The sequence below is a fragment of the Ochotona princeps genome, chromosome 4, assembly GCF_030435755.1.
Source record: "Ochotona princeps isolate mOchPri1 chromosome 4, mOchPri1.hap1, whole genome shotgun sequence".
Lineage (NCBI taxonomy): Eukaryota > Metazoa > Chordata > Mammalia > Lagomorpha > Ochotonidae > Ochotona > Ochotona princeps.
In genome coordinates this window covers 3,261,379-3,278,048 of record NC_080835.1, presented here as the reverse complement: position 1 = coordinate 3,278,048, position 16,670 = coordinate 3,261,379, and the positions used below count along the sequence as shown (strand labels likewise).

Below are 16,670 nucleotides of genomic sequence, written 5' to 3'. Positions count from 1 at the left end.
CCAGAAGCCGAACCACTGGATTTGGACCTCACAAACAGGAACAAATGAGCCCATTCCCTCCGACGTAGCTTGTCTTGGGTATTTTCTTTCTTTCTTTTTTTTTTTAAGATTTATTTTATTTTTATTGGAAAGACAGATATACAGAGAGGAAGATCTTCCGTCTGATGGTTCACACCCCAAGCAGCTGCAATGGCCGGTACTGAGCCAATCCAAAGCCAGGAGCTTCTTTCGGGTCTCCCACATGGGCACAGGGTCCCGAGGCTTTGGGCCGTCCTCAACTGCTCTCCCAGGCCACAAGCAGGGAGCAGGATGGGAAGTGGGGCCTCCGGGATTAGAACGGGTGCCTATATGGGATCCTGGCGCGTGCGAGGCGAGGACTTTAGCTGCTACAGTATCGCGCCGGGCCAAGGTATTTCCTTCTAATATTGAAAAGTTGAAAATGTAGGCTCCTCACTTGTCTTCCCGTGTTGGGAAGAGCTGCAGGGGACTCTAACCAACCAGCTGCCGGCCACCACCAGAGCATAGTGGCTGAGCAAGTCAGGAGTCAGGAGGCGAACTGTGTCTCTAGCTCAGACAGCCTGGGACTCCCCCGTCCTGTTTCCTGGTCCAGAACATGCGAATTCCTTTGTGGAGGTGATGGAAGCCATCGGAGGCTGGGCAACAGCCCCCCACAGGGTGGGAAGGCTCTGGGAGGGGAAGCCGTGGTCCTAGTGACAGCATTTTACAGCTGCCATCAACTCCCTGGCCTCAGCTTGGGCTGGGCACTCCCGAGTACATTGGCAACAGCAGATTGTTCTGTCTCTCTGCCTCCCAGATGGAGAAGCTGAGTTCCAGAACATTCCACCACTTTCCAGACCCACCCTGGGAACACAGCCTTGCAAGGTGCTCCTGCCTTGTGACGGCTTATTGGCTCCTGCGGCCGAGTGGGCAGGTGGCCAGAGGACAGCCAGATGGTACAGCCTGGCCCAGGCAAACGACAGAAGGGACCACGGTGCTAGAATGAGGCTATGGCCCTGACTCTAGGAGATGGCATCCTGTGTGAGCACCGGTTCAAGCCCCGGCTGCTCCACTTCAATCCAGCTCCCTGCTAATGTGCCTGGGAGAGTGGTGGAAGACAGCCCAAGTGCTTGTGTGCTGGCACCCACATGGGAGACCCGGGCGGAGTTCTCCCGTCTTCCACCTGGCCCAGCCATGGCCACCGCGGCTGTCTGCGGAGTGAACCAACATAAATCTTAAAAAAAAAAAAAAAAAAAAAAAGTGAAAACTACCCTTGGCCCTGGCTCTGGGTGGGTGACTGACCTCTGTGCCTTGGTGGTCCTGTGGCGAGCATGGGATGGTGGTACTGCCCAGCTGGGGTTCAGCGAGGTATGGGTGCTTAGCACGGGCACTGGGGCTGGCTCACACACAGCATGATGGCTCAGAGGCCTGGCATGGGGACCTGCTAAGGGAGGCTCACTTGGGCCCCGTGTGCTAGCAGTAACCGCCCCGCCTCCTTGGCGGCAAGGGCTGCGGGGATTCTGCCAGCCATGTTGGGTCCCCGTTCCTTCACAACCATGCCAGAGCTCGGAGGCAGATGGCCAGGGGGTCTCACCTTTCGAGTGCCTGGGCGGATGTGGGCATCACGGGAGGCCCCAGGAAGTGCTGGAACAGGGGGCACCTCAGGGCGACGTCAAGCTGAATGCTGACAGAACCCCGACTCCTGCCCTCCCAAAGGCAGAGTGCCCGCAGCCCGGACCACAGCACCTGCTTCGACTTCCATCTAGCCCACTTCTGATCCAGCTGCGGCGGGCAGATGCGACAAGCCTGTGGGCCCCTACTACCCGCGTGGGCGACTGGGACGGAAGGTTTTGGCTCCAATCCTCAGCCTGGGTTGGCCTTGATTGTTAGCGGGTGTCTGGGCACTGAGCCAGCAGGACGGAAATAAAGCTTAAAAATCATGGGGGTTTCAGCGCAATAGTCTAGTGGCTAAAGTCCTTGCCTTGTATGTGCCAGGATCCTGTATGGGTGCCAGTTCGTATCCCGGCAGCTCCACTTCCCATCCAGCTCCCTGCTTGTGGCCTGGGAAAGCAGTTGAGGACAGCCCAAAGCCTTGGGACCCTGCACCCGCGTGGGAGACCGGGAAGAGGCTCCTGGCTCCAGATTGGTGCAGCTTTGGCCACTGGGCCACTTGGGGAGTGAGCCAGCTGTCTGTCTCTCCTTCTCTGTGTATGTCTGCCTTCCCAATAAAAATAAATCTTTAAAAAGTAAATATGAGGGGATCCGGCGGCATGGCCTAGCGGCTAAAGTCCTCGCCTTGAACACCCTGGGATCCCATATGGGCGCCGGTTCTAATCCCAGCAGCTCCACTTCCCATCCAGCTCCCTGCTTGTGTCCCGGGCAAGCAGTCGAGGATGGCCCAAAGCCTTGGGACACTGCAACCGTGTGGGAGACCGGGAAGAGGTTCCTGGCTCCAGGCTTCGGATCCATGCACAGCACCAGCCGTTGCGGCTCACTTGGGGAGTGAATCAATGGATGGAAGATCTTCCTCTCTGTCTCTCCTCCTCTCTGTATATCTGACTTTCTAATAAAAATAAATTAAAAAAAAAAAAAAGTAAATATGAGGTACCACAGGGAGTGGCTGTGGACAGGACACGCAGACACGGACACACTGATTGGAAGACAGCGTCACTTTACTCCCCGCGGGGACCAAAGGCGGTGACCTGTGGCAGCAGTCCCCAGTTGCTCCTCGCTGTGTGACTTTACAAAAATAAATATCAAAAACAAAGCAGCAACTCTCTCTCGGCCGTGCTGACAGGTGAGTGCGTCGGAGTGTCTGGCCCGACCCCCTAGGTTGCAGCTCGGGATTCTGGGCGGCACGTCGTGCAGCCACGGCCCCGGCTTCTCACATCTCTGAGTCAGCATACATGCCGTTGATCAGGTAGTCCACCTGCGTGTAGTCCTTCTTCCGGTAGCTCTCGTAGGCCTGCAGGGCAAACAGGACCAGGACGGAGACAAACAGGGCCACACCCAGCATGAGCACCACCAGTAGGATGGCTTTGTTGACGGGCAAAGGGGTCAGCGGCCTCGTGGTGACCACCAAGTATGGGCCCCGCGTGCTGGGTGGGCATGAGTCTGTGGCCGGCAGTGGCGGTGAGACCCCTGAGCTGGAGCTGGAACTGGCCGTGGCTTTAGTCTCCACCTGCTCTGACGTCCGAGCGGTGGCTGGCCCACCAGGCGATGTGGGGTGGGGGGGTGTGGTCTGCACCTGAGGGGTCAGCTGGGTGCTAGGTGCTGGAACAGCACCGCTGGTTGGCTCCTTGCTGTGTGGCTTGGTGGTTGTCACTGCTGTAGAAGGCAGCAAAGAAGAGCTGGTGGGAGTGGGGGTGGGCTCTGGGGTCGTGGGTGAGGGAGTGGGAGTGGGCGTGGGCTCCAGGGTCGTGGGTGAGGGAGTGGGGGTGGGCTCCGGGGTCGTGGGTGAGGGAGTGGGGGTGGGCTCCGGGGTCGTAGGTGAGGGTGTGGGGGTGGACTCCGGGGCCGTGGGTGAGGGCGTGGGGGTGGGCCTAGGTGCCGTGGGTGAGGGCGTGGGGGTGGGCTGTGGGGATGTGGGGCCTTGTGCTTGGGGACTGGCTGTGCCATTCCCAGGGCTGCCCATGGGACGGCTCATGTCTGTAGAGGTCACAGCAGTGGAAAGGGCATGTGTAGCCGGTGCTGCTGGCGGGGCCGTGCTGGGCAGCATGCTGTTTGGCACCTGAGCAACAGCTGTACTGGAGGGCGGAAGCCCAGTGGAAGTGACGGGTGGGGTTGTCCACACAGACATGGGCCCAGGGGTCGTGGGCCCCGGGGTCGTGAGCCTGGACGTCGTGGACGAGGGAGCTACGGAGGCCACCCGGCCTGTTATCGGCATTGTCGCCATCACTGTCGTCATGGTCCTTGTTGTGTCCCGTGTAGAAGCCGAAGCAGCTGTGTGTGAGCTGTTTGCTGTCCCTGCTGTGACTTCCGTGGAGGTGTGGCTGGCCACTGAGGTCCCTGTGGTCATCATGCCAGGAGCTGGCGTAACCGCAGTGTTGTTAGCTGACATTTTGTTACTGCCCTCTGGATCTGCTTCCCCTGAGATCTCTCGTCGGACTAAGGTCCCTTCAGGGCAGAGAGAGAAGAGACACATCGTTCACATGAAAGCCCAAAGAAGGGCGCTGATGGACTGGGTTCCCAAGCACACCCAGAATGCTCGATGTGGCCAGGCAGCACACACATGGGCTGCTGAAGACCACACACAATGCCTGGCGCTGGACGAGAAGCCCCGAGCTGAACAGTGTGGAGACTAAGTGTGGCCTCTGTGGATGAGTGAACTCCTTGGGAGGGGGCGCCTGAGATAAACATCTGAAGGATGAATTGAATCAGAGGGGGAGAACACTCGAGAAGCTTTGCAAGGCCGGGCTCAGCTGTTTGGTCTCCTGGAAAACCTTCCCAGTCCAGCACCCCATGTGCTCGAGCTGCATGGGGCTCCCGTGGACTGGGGAGCAGGTACCCCACCTCCTCACTTACGAGCAGCAGTGGACACCACGTGGCCTTCAGTCAGGGACAAGCAGGCGAGCCACAGGAGCACGAGGGACGCCCACATCTTGCAGACAGGCAGGACCAGGCCAGCCGGCTTCTCAGGGCGGCGACAGCACCCTTCTGCTCGGCCAGGGGATCTGTGTCCAGGAAAGTACTGTGGTTAGAAGGCGCTGGGGTAGCCACACCCAGCCACGTGGGCCACACCTGCTGTGTGGGCAGTGGGGTTCAAGGTGCAGACCATGGCTGGCTGGCAAGAGCCACCTGCTGTGCACTTGCTCAGAGGCACTCAGGTCACCACGGCCTTGACCTATGCCAACCAGGGCTCAGAGCTGCAAACGGCAGCAGAGCACCAAGGCCTCAGCCGTGCTGGTGGTGTGAGACCCCTCGCCACCAAGATGGGCGCGGCCAAGTTCCCCTTCAGATTCTCCGTGGGCTGCAGGGAGACCCCGCCCTGCGGCCACTCACACACCCTCCCACTCATCTACCACTATATCTAACACATTCTCTTCCTGAAAATGTTTTCATTTTTGTTTGGAGAGACAGAGGAGGACAGATACATGGGGAGAGATCTTCCACTCTCTGGGTCACTCCCCAAATGCCCACAGCGACAGGGCGGGGCCAGGCTGACTCCACGTGGGTGGCAGGAAGCCGTCACCTGAAGGAGCCGTGTGCATCAGCAGACAAGCGAGTGATTCACAAGCCAGGAACACCTGGGCGTGTGTCTAACCTTGCAACACCAAGTGGCAACCAAAATCCACAGTGTTACCTCTGCTTTGTGCCTGCCCCTGGTTAAAGATAACAGCAGAGCGCGTCCCTGGCCTCAATGCTCTATCTGTCCTTCTGCTTTCCTTGAGTTGTAAATAACAGACCAAAGCACACCAAGATGCTGTGTTAATGTCTTCTCTCTTACTTTTTTTAGTTTTACTAACAATAGAATAATTATTCTAAGAATTGCTAGCTTCACATAAGAATTAATGAAAGCCTTTGTGTGACATCTGCATTCTTTTGGGTATAAAAGTCTCTGTATTCTCAAATAAAGTGCGTCATCCTGAAGTGTGGATGATGGCCGCAGTGTAGAATACAATCATTTATCTGTTAGGCTGCTTCTTGCTGTCTGTTCACTAACCCTGACAGTCACCTGCTGCCCACCGGCAGGAAGCTGGAACGCCTAGGCCAAACAGCTGCCCCGTTCATCACTCTCCCAGTTGCCCTACGCCCCGTGGCCACGTACTCATGCTGGGCAATAATCTAGGACTAAAAGACCACCACCACTAACAGCCCCTCCTCCGGAGGGCTAGCAGTCCAGCAGGAGACAGCAGAGGCCACTGCCAGCTGCCCCAGGTGCGCCTGGCCAGGCTCTGACTCAGGCATGAGCCGGGGAGAGACAGCCGCTCAGGTCAGCAGTGACAGGGGAGGGGTGCCAGGCAAGGCCCTGGGACCGCCAGGCCAGGTGTGAGGCTGGCAGGAGAGGCAGGACCCAAGCCCTTAGGGCCCCTCCCAGGGGGATGCGGCTGGGGTGAAGAGGGGCTGCGGGACTCAGGGTGGGGCCAGGGTGCGGCTGCAAGAGACCACAGAGGTGGCTCTGAACACCTGTCCCGGATGCTCAGGGTCAGCGGGAGGCGACACTGCAGCACGGATTCGGCCTCATCCAGCTGCCCAGGGCCCTCTGCAGCAGGTTGGGGTCTCTCGCCACTGCGTGAACCGGAGAGCTGGCACCACCTCGAGCTGGCACCCCAGGCCCGCACTCAGCTTTGCTCAACACCTGTGTCCACGTGGCAGCTGGAAAGGCCCTGCCCTCCCTTGGGGCCACAGCCCAGGCCAAGCAGGCACACAGGGCTGCCACCCTGGGGGTGGGAGGCCTCTCAAGTCACCCAGGCCTCTGGTCTCTTCCAGAAGGGCGGTGGCTTTGAGGCGTCACCTGACACGAAGGTGATGTGCATGTAACCACAGCTCCCACACTGCCAGGGCAGCAGCCCCGCCCCACCCACCCCCAAAGTCAGCAGTGACTCAGTCAAGAAACCTGGCCATGACCCGCATGGGGTACGGCTGCCAGGACATTCCCTGGCACCCGCCAAGCTTCCTCTGTTGGCCAGGTCCCTCCTTGCCCTCAGCTCCTCAGCTCGGCCCCGGCACCCCGCGAACCCCATCTCGTCAAGCCCTTCCTGCACTTGGCCCCCCTGAGCAGGCTGCCTGGGCTCCCAACCCACCTTCAAAAGGCCCACCCAGGGTCTCCTGACCACCTGGGGGACTGAGACTGGCTGGCGCTGCCTCTCTAGCCTCTGGGGCTCACCCAGCACCTGGTGGGATGCAGGCCAGCCGCCTGGGCGTTAGGGACCGGCCCCTCAGCCCCTCAGGGGCTGCTGTGGGCCCTGGGAAGGAGTGGCAGCTCGAGGGGTGCAGTGAGGTGGGGGTGGGGAGCGCAGCAGCTCCCAAGCCTGAAACACCGGTATTCCCCTTGCCACTCACCAAGCCACGTGACAGCGACCTGGGACACACAGGCAAGCACCCCGCATGGCCGAGGAGCGCTCCCTGCATGGCGCTCCCTGCCTGGGACCTGAGGCTCCTCTGCTGTCCCACCCCCCAAGGGGTGCATTAGCAGGAAGCTGGATGGGAAGCAGCGCTGGGGCTTCAAGCCAGGGACGTGGTCATGGGATCTGGGCGTCCCACGGGGCATCCTGACCGCTAAGCCAAAGCTGCCGACCCCCGGAGTCCTGGGCCTCTAGCTTCCAAGGGCGCCTCCCCCAAGACCATCTCAGGGTTGCTGGCCCCTCCTGGGCTTGGAATGGGGCCTCAGCCTTGCCAGGCAAAACGGCAGTGCTGGCTTCCACGGTCATGGAAAGCATTGTCTTGATGAAAAAAAAAATGAGGATGGGGAGAAGCAGAGCAGTGGATATGAGCAGCTCAAGCTGGAGCTCCTGGCCCGAAGAACGCCCGACCCACTTGTGGCTGGGGTGGGGGCGGGAGCAGCAGGGCACATGCGTTCTCCCTGGAGGAGGCGGTTCCTGGTGCTGGCTACTACAGTCGGCCACCGTAGGGTCAAACTGTAGTACATTCATAAGGATGGGCATGGCCACATCCCACTAAAGCTTTCTTGACACAGACGAGAGGCAGGCGGGCCAACCCTGGCTTGAGATGCCAGCCAAAGCTCAGGGCAGCGCCGCAGCGAAGGCAGTGGATTTGGAGCCCTGGGACTCTGCCTACCTGCCAAGTCCTCCATGTGTCTCCCTGCCTACAAGCCCTAGCCCTGGTGCAGATCTGAGCCAGCAGCTTCCTGGGGGTGCAGATCGGGGGGCATCTGCCTCACACAGGGGCTCCTGCAAGTCTGCGGTACTGCAACACAAGTCCATGAAGGGACTGTGTGGCCCCGGGTTCTCATGCCCACCCCTGCTGTGGCCCACCAACTGGATCCATTCAGGAGGCAGGCCCCGGAGCAGGCGACATGGCTCGGTGAGTCAAGCCACAACTTGCAGTGTTGTGCTTCTTTCGGGTCCAGCCTCCTGCCCAGGGAGCCTGGAAGGCAGCCGACGGTGACTCAAAGACCTGACGACTTGTCACCGGGTATGGGAGGCAGCTGGAACTCCTGGCTGGACCCAGTGCTGGTGGGAGTAAACTAGGACATGGACAATCTCTCTGTCTCTGACACTTTGTCTTTCAAATGGATAATTCTTAAAAATAATAAAAATTACAAAAGAACACAAGGATGCCAGGGAAAGCTGAGTCCCCCTTAACTGCTGGAAGGCTTGTGCTTCTCTCTCCTGGACTCTGCCCAGCATGCTAAGCCACCAAGCCGCACGGGCCCGGCTGAAGGGCTGGGCACTTACCAGAGGCAGCCGTCCAGGGTGCACTCTTGGCCTGGGCTGTCTTCCTCCTCGGACAGCGATAGGCTGGGCACTGGGGGCTAGCCAGGGCACGGCTGGCTCTGCAGGAAGGGCACTTCCAGTCCGTGGCATCCTTTGTGCATGGGTGCGACAAAGGCAGACACTCCGCTCTGCAAACAGGTGCATCTAGGGTCTGAAGCAGAACCAACACTCCTTAGGAGAAGGGACACCATCCCGTCACCCAGGACTGCCCGCGCCGTCGTCATCCAAGGAGGCCGCCTTCACAGCAGGGAACCAACTGGACAGATGGGCAAGGATGGAGAACGCCAAAGGGCCCAGTGTGGCAAGGAACTGGTGAGCCCTTTCACGCACAGAACAACCTGGCAGCTGGTACACTTCTCTCCCCCTGCGCTCCTGCTGATCTACAGCAAGACACACAGGCCTGGCTCTGCCAACCTGCCAGGGTCCTGCTTCAGCAGGCAGACATCATAGTCCAGCAAGGGCTGTACAACAAGGCACCAAATGCCACCCCCAGACGGGAGAATTCACCCATTTTCATTGTCTATTTTGTATCTTAAAAAAAAAAAAAAAAGCAACAAAGCGATCCCACTCCTGGAAACCACGCCCAGGAAACTCACACTGGAAGGAAACACGCGTAACTTGGGGCCAGGAGTTTTGAGGAACTAGGCAAAACGGCAGGGTGATGCCGGCAGACGGCGAAAGCTAGACGTGAAGAGAGAACCGACGCCTCAAAGGCACATCTTTCCAGGAACCAAGCACAGCGTTGGAAGCATGCAGGAGTGAGGCGGAGAACCGAGCCAGCGCAAACAGCTGCCCTCGGCCGTGGAGGCTCCTGTCTGCTCAGGGGACTCAGGGGGCAGCTTGGGTGTCCCCCGATGACCCCTACAGGACCTCAGGGCCCGCTCCCCAAGAGGTATGCTTGCACGTGCATGTGAGAAATGCCTCACACACACGAGGCGTCTCCCCAGGGCTGTCTTGGGAACCTTGGGCAGGACACCGTGCCCCGCGTCTTCTCCGAGCTCACCAGGCTGGTGGTCACTCCCGCAGAGCCAGAAATGTGCCTACGGGAAAGGCCCGTACTGTCACTGGCTCCATCACTCTGGCACGGTCCTGCCTCCTCCACTTTCCAATCAAATATGCTACCTGTCGAAGCAGCGTGTGAGGACCCGTATTCATCTTTATAAAGCGACTCACAACCATTAAACCATTCACAAGATTTAAAATTACAGCTTCTCCCACCAGGGCTTTCACGCCAAGGTAGCCCTGAAGAGCTACTCCAGAACTCTTGTCACGATCCAGGACCCGGAGACCAAAGACAGGCATCATCATCTTAGAGGAACAGAAAGACCCCCAGGGGTGGAAGACCCTGTGTTAAGAGCTGGTCCTGGGGGCCCTCAGCTTCAGGGACCACCTCCCCACAGGGCGATGCCACAGGACACTCTTACGGTTAAGGCATCCAAGACCAAGCCTCCCAGTGTCCACTTCCTGGCCTCTCCTGGCCGTGACCTTGAATCTCATCCCAATGCCCCTGGCCTCCAACTTTGCTCGATTTTCAACTGCACACAAACCTCCTTCCATGAGCTGTGCACGCCACTTACACATAGCCAAACAGACTCACAGCATCTCTCTCTGTTCCATCTTGAGGAACATCCGGGCGCGGCCAGGGACAAAGGTCTTGCCACGTGCCACCAGGCTATCAGCATTAATCAGCAGCAGCCCAGCCCCAGCCCACACCCAACACTGGCCAGTATCTACACATCGGGGAGTCGGGGCTGGGAGAGCAAGCCCCAGGGACCTTACCCCGACACGTCACCCGGCTGCAACTTACAGCAGCTCAAGGAACCTGGACTCAAGTTTCACCCATTCAGACACTGCCCACGGGTCCAACGGACACGTCCACGTGGCCAGACAGGCGGCTGAGACACCAGCTTGCTTCGAGGTTTCTACCCTTTTGCAGGGGGCAGGGTGTCACAGCCAAGTGCAGGAGTCTAAAGCGGGCTGGCACCATGGGCAGATCGGACCTTGTGGCTCCCTCATCCACAAGGACGTGCGCATAAATCGAAAGACCCTCCCTGCCTCCCTCTGCCTCCAGGCAGGTGCACGCTGGAGGCCGGCATGAGGACAGGGTCTGCAAGAGAACCTGGCCCTGAGGGTCCGGGACCTGCGCTCCCCACCCACGTGGGAGCGCGCCAGCTCCAGCCTCCTTTCTCCTCTCCCCCAGTCCGGGACCCTGCTCCCAGACCCCCGTCCACGCTGCCTCCCCCGCTCCACGAGGTGCCCCTTCACTTTCTCCCCGAAGCCTCGCCGCCCCATGCATCCTCCTCCCCCCTCAGCCCCAAGCAGGTGCAGGAGGACGCCGGCGCGAGCCCCTCACCCGGGCGCAGCAGGCCTGCGGCCGCCCGGCGGCCCTCGGACGACGCAGCCAGCTCCCGCTGCCCGGCGCGAGGACGTGGCCTCCGGCCGAGCAGGAGGGACACTTCGGGGCAGCCGCCCCACGTCGGGCCCCGCCCGGGCCGCCCCGGAAGTGACATCACGGCGAGGCGGGCCGGGGCGTGGCCGCGCGAGGCCCTGCCCCTCCACGTCTCCCGGAAGGCGCTCCTGCGCAAGTGGGAGATTGTGGGGGCGACTGCTTGCGGGTTGTCGGGTGCCCCTGGGCGTCGCCTTCGGCCAGCACGGCCCTGCGCCTCCTGTGGCCGGGGCCAGCGTCCCCTGTGCGGTCCAGCTCCCTGCTTATGCTCTGGGGAAACAGCGGGAGATGACCCCCCACTCAGTTTTGGGGACCCACCCGACCTGGCTCGGCCCTGGCTGTTTGGGGGAGTGGCCCAGCGGCTGGAAGATCTTCCACCGCCTCTCTCTCTCTCTCTCTCTCTCTCTCTCTCTCTCACTCTCACTGCCCCTCCATAGGGCTTTAAAACATGTCTGAGTGGAGCGAACCCCGCAAGGGTGTGAGACCCCCCCCAACTTCGAGGCTGTGAGCTGTTCCGGAAGCCACAGACCTGCACCTCACTGTCAGACCCCTCACCCGGGAGCCCAGGTGACCAGCCATGGGGAGGCCACCTGCACTTGTGGGCCCAGCATGCACGCTCATCCAACCTCAGTCTCTAACCTTGAACCCACTGGGCTGTTGCCCCTTGGGGAGTGTGGGCTGAGCTGAGCGGCCGAGCCTCAGGACCACAGTGGCAAGGATGCAGGTGGCCAGGACAAGCGTTGTGGGCGGTTGTGCAGAAGCTCTCCTGTGGAGCAGCCACTGGGAACAGGTGCAGCAGGAGGCCTCCCCCAACCCCATGCTCCTGCTTGTGGAGGCCTGGAGGGACCTCCCAAGGCTCGCAGGTACCTGGCATGACGGCCACAGAGGCATCTTGGCTAAACAGTGAATTTGTAAGTACCGAATCTCGGATGAGTGATGGTGCCTGCCTCAAGAGATGGCGATGAAAACTAAGTGACAAAGGCGGCCTTGGAAGGCGCTGGCCACCTGGAGCCCTCAGCGACAGGAGCCACTGCTCAGGAGGGCTGTGCTGTCTGGCACAGCAATTCCAGGGAGGGAGCGGGGGCTCATGACTCAGGGCCCCCTCCAGCTTGTCACTGCCCTGTCCTTGTAGGACACACTGCCCTCCGGAAGAGGCTGCCTCCCTTCAACCTTTCAGAGCAGCCCACACTTCTCCCCGCCCCACTGATTCACACCCTAGCTGGGCCAGACCCAAGTTAGGAGCCTGGAACTCATCCAGGGCCCCCAGCCCTTGGGCCATTTCTGTTGCTTTCCCAGGCGCCTTAGCAGGAGGCTGGATCGGAAGTGGAGCAGTCGGGACACAAACCGGGGCTCTGGTGTGAAATACAGCAAGTTTAACACACTGGCCCGTGAAAAGCAGTCTTGAGGAATATACAGCCAGGCTGCTAGGCACTTACACTAAATTTATTTTTTTTTAATGTCAGTGTTTTTAAAAAGCATGTTTTGATAGAATTGCTTATTTAAGCAGCAGAGAGAACGGGTTCATGTCCACAAGGGCCCCAGTGGCTGGAGCTGGACCTGGGTGGAGCCAGAGCCTGGAACTGGGCCTGGGTCTCCCCGTGCAGGTGTCAGGAGCCCCATGGGAGCCTTGACAAGAAGACAGGTGCAGGGGAGAGGGCTGAGGCGCAAACCCAGGTTCAGACGTGGAGCGTGGGTGTCTGAGCGAGGCCAACATCCACCTCCCAAAACAATCCTTATTCCAGTGAGTTCTGCATTTAGTGGAGCTGTTGGAAGGTGTCGTGTGATATGCCTAAGGATGAATTTACAGAGAAAAGGGCTTCCCGCATGGAATCCCCTGTGGCCTCATGCCCAGGACCCTCCCCCCCAGGGACCCCAGGAGGACAGTAGCAGGTGGCTGCAGACGCTGAGGGCTACACAAGCACCCACATGTTATTGTGGGAACGTAAGGTCATGTCAGCCTGGCAGGTGAGGGTCCACTCACCATTCCAGCCGCCCCATGCCCGGCTGCCAACCCAGGGAAATGGAAGCCCAGTGTGGCAATACAGATGGCACCTTGTGGGGAGCCATGCAGTTGGGTCGGATGGCATGGGTGTGTGATGAGCACCGCTCCTCGGTTAGCAAGGCTGCAAGGAGTTTCTGGCAGCAAGGCAAGGCCCGGCAGAATGTCTCTGGTCACCTCATTGCTGCCTCACCCCATTGTATGGACACCCAATCACCTCTCTGATGTTTCATAGAATTCTCTTGAGGGTGTTATTTTTCTGCTAATGTGAAGTGATTTGTGTAACTGGTATGACACCTAAAATTGATCAATCATGTTATGATAAAAACATCTTTAGCAGGCCCATCGGCGTGGCCTAGCGGCTAAAGTCCTTGCCTTGAACACTCCAGCATCCCATATGGGCTCCGGTTCTAATCCCGGCAGCTCCACTTCCCATCCAGCCCCCTGCTTGTGGCCTGGGAAAGCAGTCAAGGACGGCTCAAAGCCTTGGGACCCTGCACCCGTGTCGGAGACCTGGAAGAAGTTCCTGGTTCCAGGCTTCGGATCCATGCAGCACTGCCCATTGTGGTCACTTGGGGAGTGAATCATTGGTCGGAAGATCTTCCTCTCTGTCTCTCCACCTCTCTGTATATCTGACTTTGTAATAAAAAATAAATAAATCTTTAAAAAGAAAATTCTTTAGCGACGTAAAGCTATGACACACAGCTAAAAGTATACAACAGTACAACTGAGCCCACAATGTCTCCAAACCTCCTGTTATGTGCCCACTTTTGTCCTGAAGTTTGCCCTAGTATAAGTAATAATTTCCTTAAGAAATGGCTTGATAATATCTTGGAACTGATGGCAATCTTGGAGATACAAAGAGTTTGTTTACCATGCGCCTCGAACTGTTACAACACATGATATGACGCATTCTAGTTTCTCACCACAGAAAGCAAAAGTATATGGGGCATCTTCTACAGGGAAACAAATGTGAACCCCCTCAAAATGGCTTAAAATCTCAATCTTATACTGGCACTTGTGTTCAGGGAAAGAAAACAGTTTATAAAGATAAAAAGAAGTTTCTTGTAAAAGCCCTCTGTTTGTAGATTGGCTGAGCTGCTTTGATCCCTTTCACTGCCCTTTAACAAAAGAACAAAAAACAATTGAATCAGCACTAGGTGAAGGTGACAGTAATTAATGCATGATTTGATTATAAGATTTAGCAAAGAATCTGTTATATGCTTTTATAAAATCCTTTCATTTATGATCTTTTAATTCTGTACTCTTAATATTTTAAGCAATATTAGTTAGTTTGTATTTAGTAAAAATTGATTTCAGGTATAAGTAAACCACTTGTCGCTATGTAACCGCAGGCACTGCCAACCATGGAGTTCCTGGCTTTAGCCAGGTGACTGCAGGTTTCAATGAGGAATGGTTTGTTGAAAATGTTTTCTTTAGGATTGTTTTTTGTATTCTCTTAACCATGAAGTAAAAATAAAACAAGGATATTGTGCAAAAGCTTATGATGATTTGTGTATAAATATAGAAGGCAACTTTTCTGAGTTGTCCGTTATGAGCATCATGTCACAGTGGTTCGCGTCTTATCTCTTCTTCCTATCATCTCGCCGATCCACGCATCCTTTGCAAGCTCTCAGTCACCGGAGCTGGTCTCCAGAGGCACCTTTTGTGAGGACCGCCAGAGAGCATTCAAGGGAAGGCTTGCTCTCCCGCACCTCTACCACCCGAGGTGTGGTCCTGCCGGGTGGCCACAGCTCCGTGCATTACCTGGAGTCGCTGAGGACCCGGGGAGCTCCTCCCTCTCAGATGTCCAGCCCCCGCAGCCTGTCCCCGTCCCAGGGAGGACTCGTCCTCCAGTTGTCCCACGGGCTGGATGTTTCTTGGTGCACAGAGAAACGCTGGGGTCAGGTCCAGCTCCCCCCAGTTTGTGACAAAGGGTTCACCTGATGCAGGGGTGACTGGAGTGCTCTGTGGCGTGGGGGGTTGGTGGAGGCGGGCCATGCTCCTGGGGCGTGGCTGTCCCCTAACCTGGCAGCTCTCACCCGGTACCGCCCTGCTGGGACTGCACCAGAGGGTCCATGGTGCATCACACTTGAGTAAAGCCTCAACTGCAGGTGCTGAGCCCCCGGCGTGAGGGGCAAGGGAGAGCTTCCATACGTGCCTTCCTCCGAAGCCGTAGCCCCCCTGCAGCTACCACGGGGGTCCCCCGCTACAGGCCATCCCCTCAGCTGCAAAAAGATGTTCCTACATTACAGCTCAGGAGTTCTCTGTGGTCACTGTGAGAGCGCTTGGGTTCTTCAGCGAGTGTGGGGGGAAGAACATGAAATAGTACATTTATTTTGGAGCAAGGGACCCTGCACCCGCGGGGGAGACCTGGAGAAGGTTCCTGGCTTCGGATTGGCTGAGCTCTGGCTGTTGCAGCCACTTGGGGAGTGAACCAGCAGATGGAAGATCTTTCTCTATGTCTCTCCTTCCCTCTGTAAATCTGCCTTTCTAATAAAAAAGAAAAAATATTTCAAAGAAAGAAAGAAGGAAGGAAGGAAAAGAGAAAAGAGCTGCTTTGTGGTGAGCGTCCTGGCAGGCGCACGGCCCAGCAGTGCTTGCGGCTGTTGTCCCGGGGGACGCTGGCACCGTCCCCTCCCCGCTCAGGTGTCCGGAGATGGCCGGACACAGCTGTGGCATCCAATCGCTCCCACCCTCAATCCAGTCACACCAAAGCGCCGGAGAACAAACCAGCTGGCCAAGGTTGCTGCCACGGATCTGAGGGGGCCAAGGGATGGGATGCTGTCTCCCGGCGGGGGGACGAGACGCAGGGACAGGCGACAGGCCGTGGACACAGCCGGCGGCAGACACCAAGGTGAGCGCTTGCCAGGGACGCTTGTTCTGTGGCTACATAAGTTGGTCACGCGGGAGGGAGACAGGAACCCTCGGAACTATTTCTGAAAACCGTCTGTGAGTCAAAATTGTCTCGAAATGGAAAGTGAAACACACTCGCAGTGCAAGCCATTTTCAAAGTGACAAAAATTCCTGAAAACGTTCCGTATGCAAATTGCGACCAAATAGTACGTGACAAAGGGAAGATATTCGCTGGGGAACACCGGGAAGCTATGCAGGATGCGTAGGGAGAAAACTCATAACCAGTTGCAGGACAACTAGGCAGGAAGGAGGGGCAGGCCCCTGGCTCCTGGCTTCGGATCGGCTCAGCTCTAGCTGTTGCGGCCGCTCGGGGAGTGAACCAGCGGAGGGAAGATCTTCCTCTCTGTCTCTCCTCCTCTTTGTAGATCTGACTTTCCAATGAAAATTTTAAAACCGAAAAATAAATAAATACATCAAAAGACACTGTGTTGCAGCCATCAGGGAGGCGGGGTTGAGGAGTTTGTCAACAGCGAGAGACAGTCTCCTGACCCACCATCGGTTCAGCCAGCAGGCTCCTGCCCTCAGTGTCAGCTCCTGTGCCCTCCTGGGGAGGAGGCACCTCTCTTGGATCTGTTATCCAGGGAATTCCCGTCTGTTCATTTCTGTATCAACTGCTTCTGGCACCTTCCCTGCAGTATTGCTGGGTGAGGAGTCAGGCCAGTCAGCTAGGGCTTTCTGGTCCCCGAGGTTGGTTGGTTGGTTTGCTTTTGAAACGAAACGGCCACTTGTGAATTTATTATTTTCTTTTTTAATAAGATTTATTTATTTTTATTGCAAAGTCAGATCTACAGAGAGGAGGAGAGATAGAGAGGAAGATCTTCCATGCGATGGTTCACTCCCCAACTTACAATGCCCGGTGCTGTGCCAATCCGAAGCCAGGAGCCAGGAGCTTCTTCGGGGTCTCCCACGCGGGTAC

General features: G+C 57.6%; 1 protein-coding gene across 1 annotated transcript; it reads right to left on the bottom strand.

Moving 5' to 3' along the window:
* Window positions 1-2,832: 2,832 nt before the first annotated feature.
* Window positions 2,833-10,767, bottom strand: C4H11orf24 (chromosome 4 C11orf24 homolog). Its single transcript, XM_058664144.1, has 4 exons — window positions 10,747-10,767; window positions 8,355-8,544; window positions 4,522-4,670; window positions 2,833-4,113 (listed from the first exon to the last, which is right to left on the bottom strand). The coding sequence occupies exons 3-4, from the start codon at window positions 4,595-4,597 to the stop codon at window positions 2,882-2,884; spliced, it is 1,308 nt and encodes a 435-aa protein (XP_058520127.1). The 5' UTR covers window positions 4,598-4,670; window positions 8,355-8,544; window positions 10,747-10,767; the 3' UTR covers window positions 2,833-2,881.
* Window positions 10,768-16,670: the final 5,903 nt, after the last annotated feature.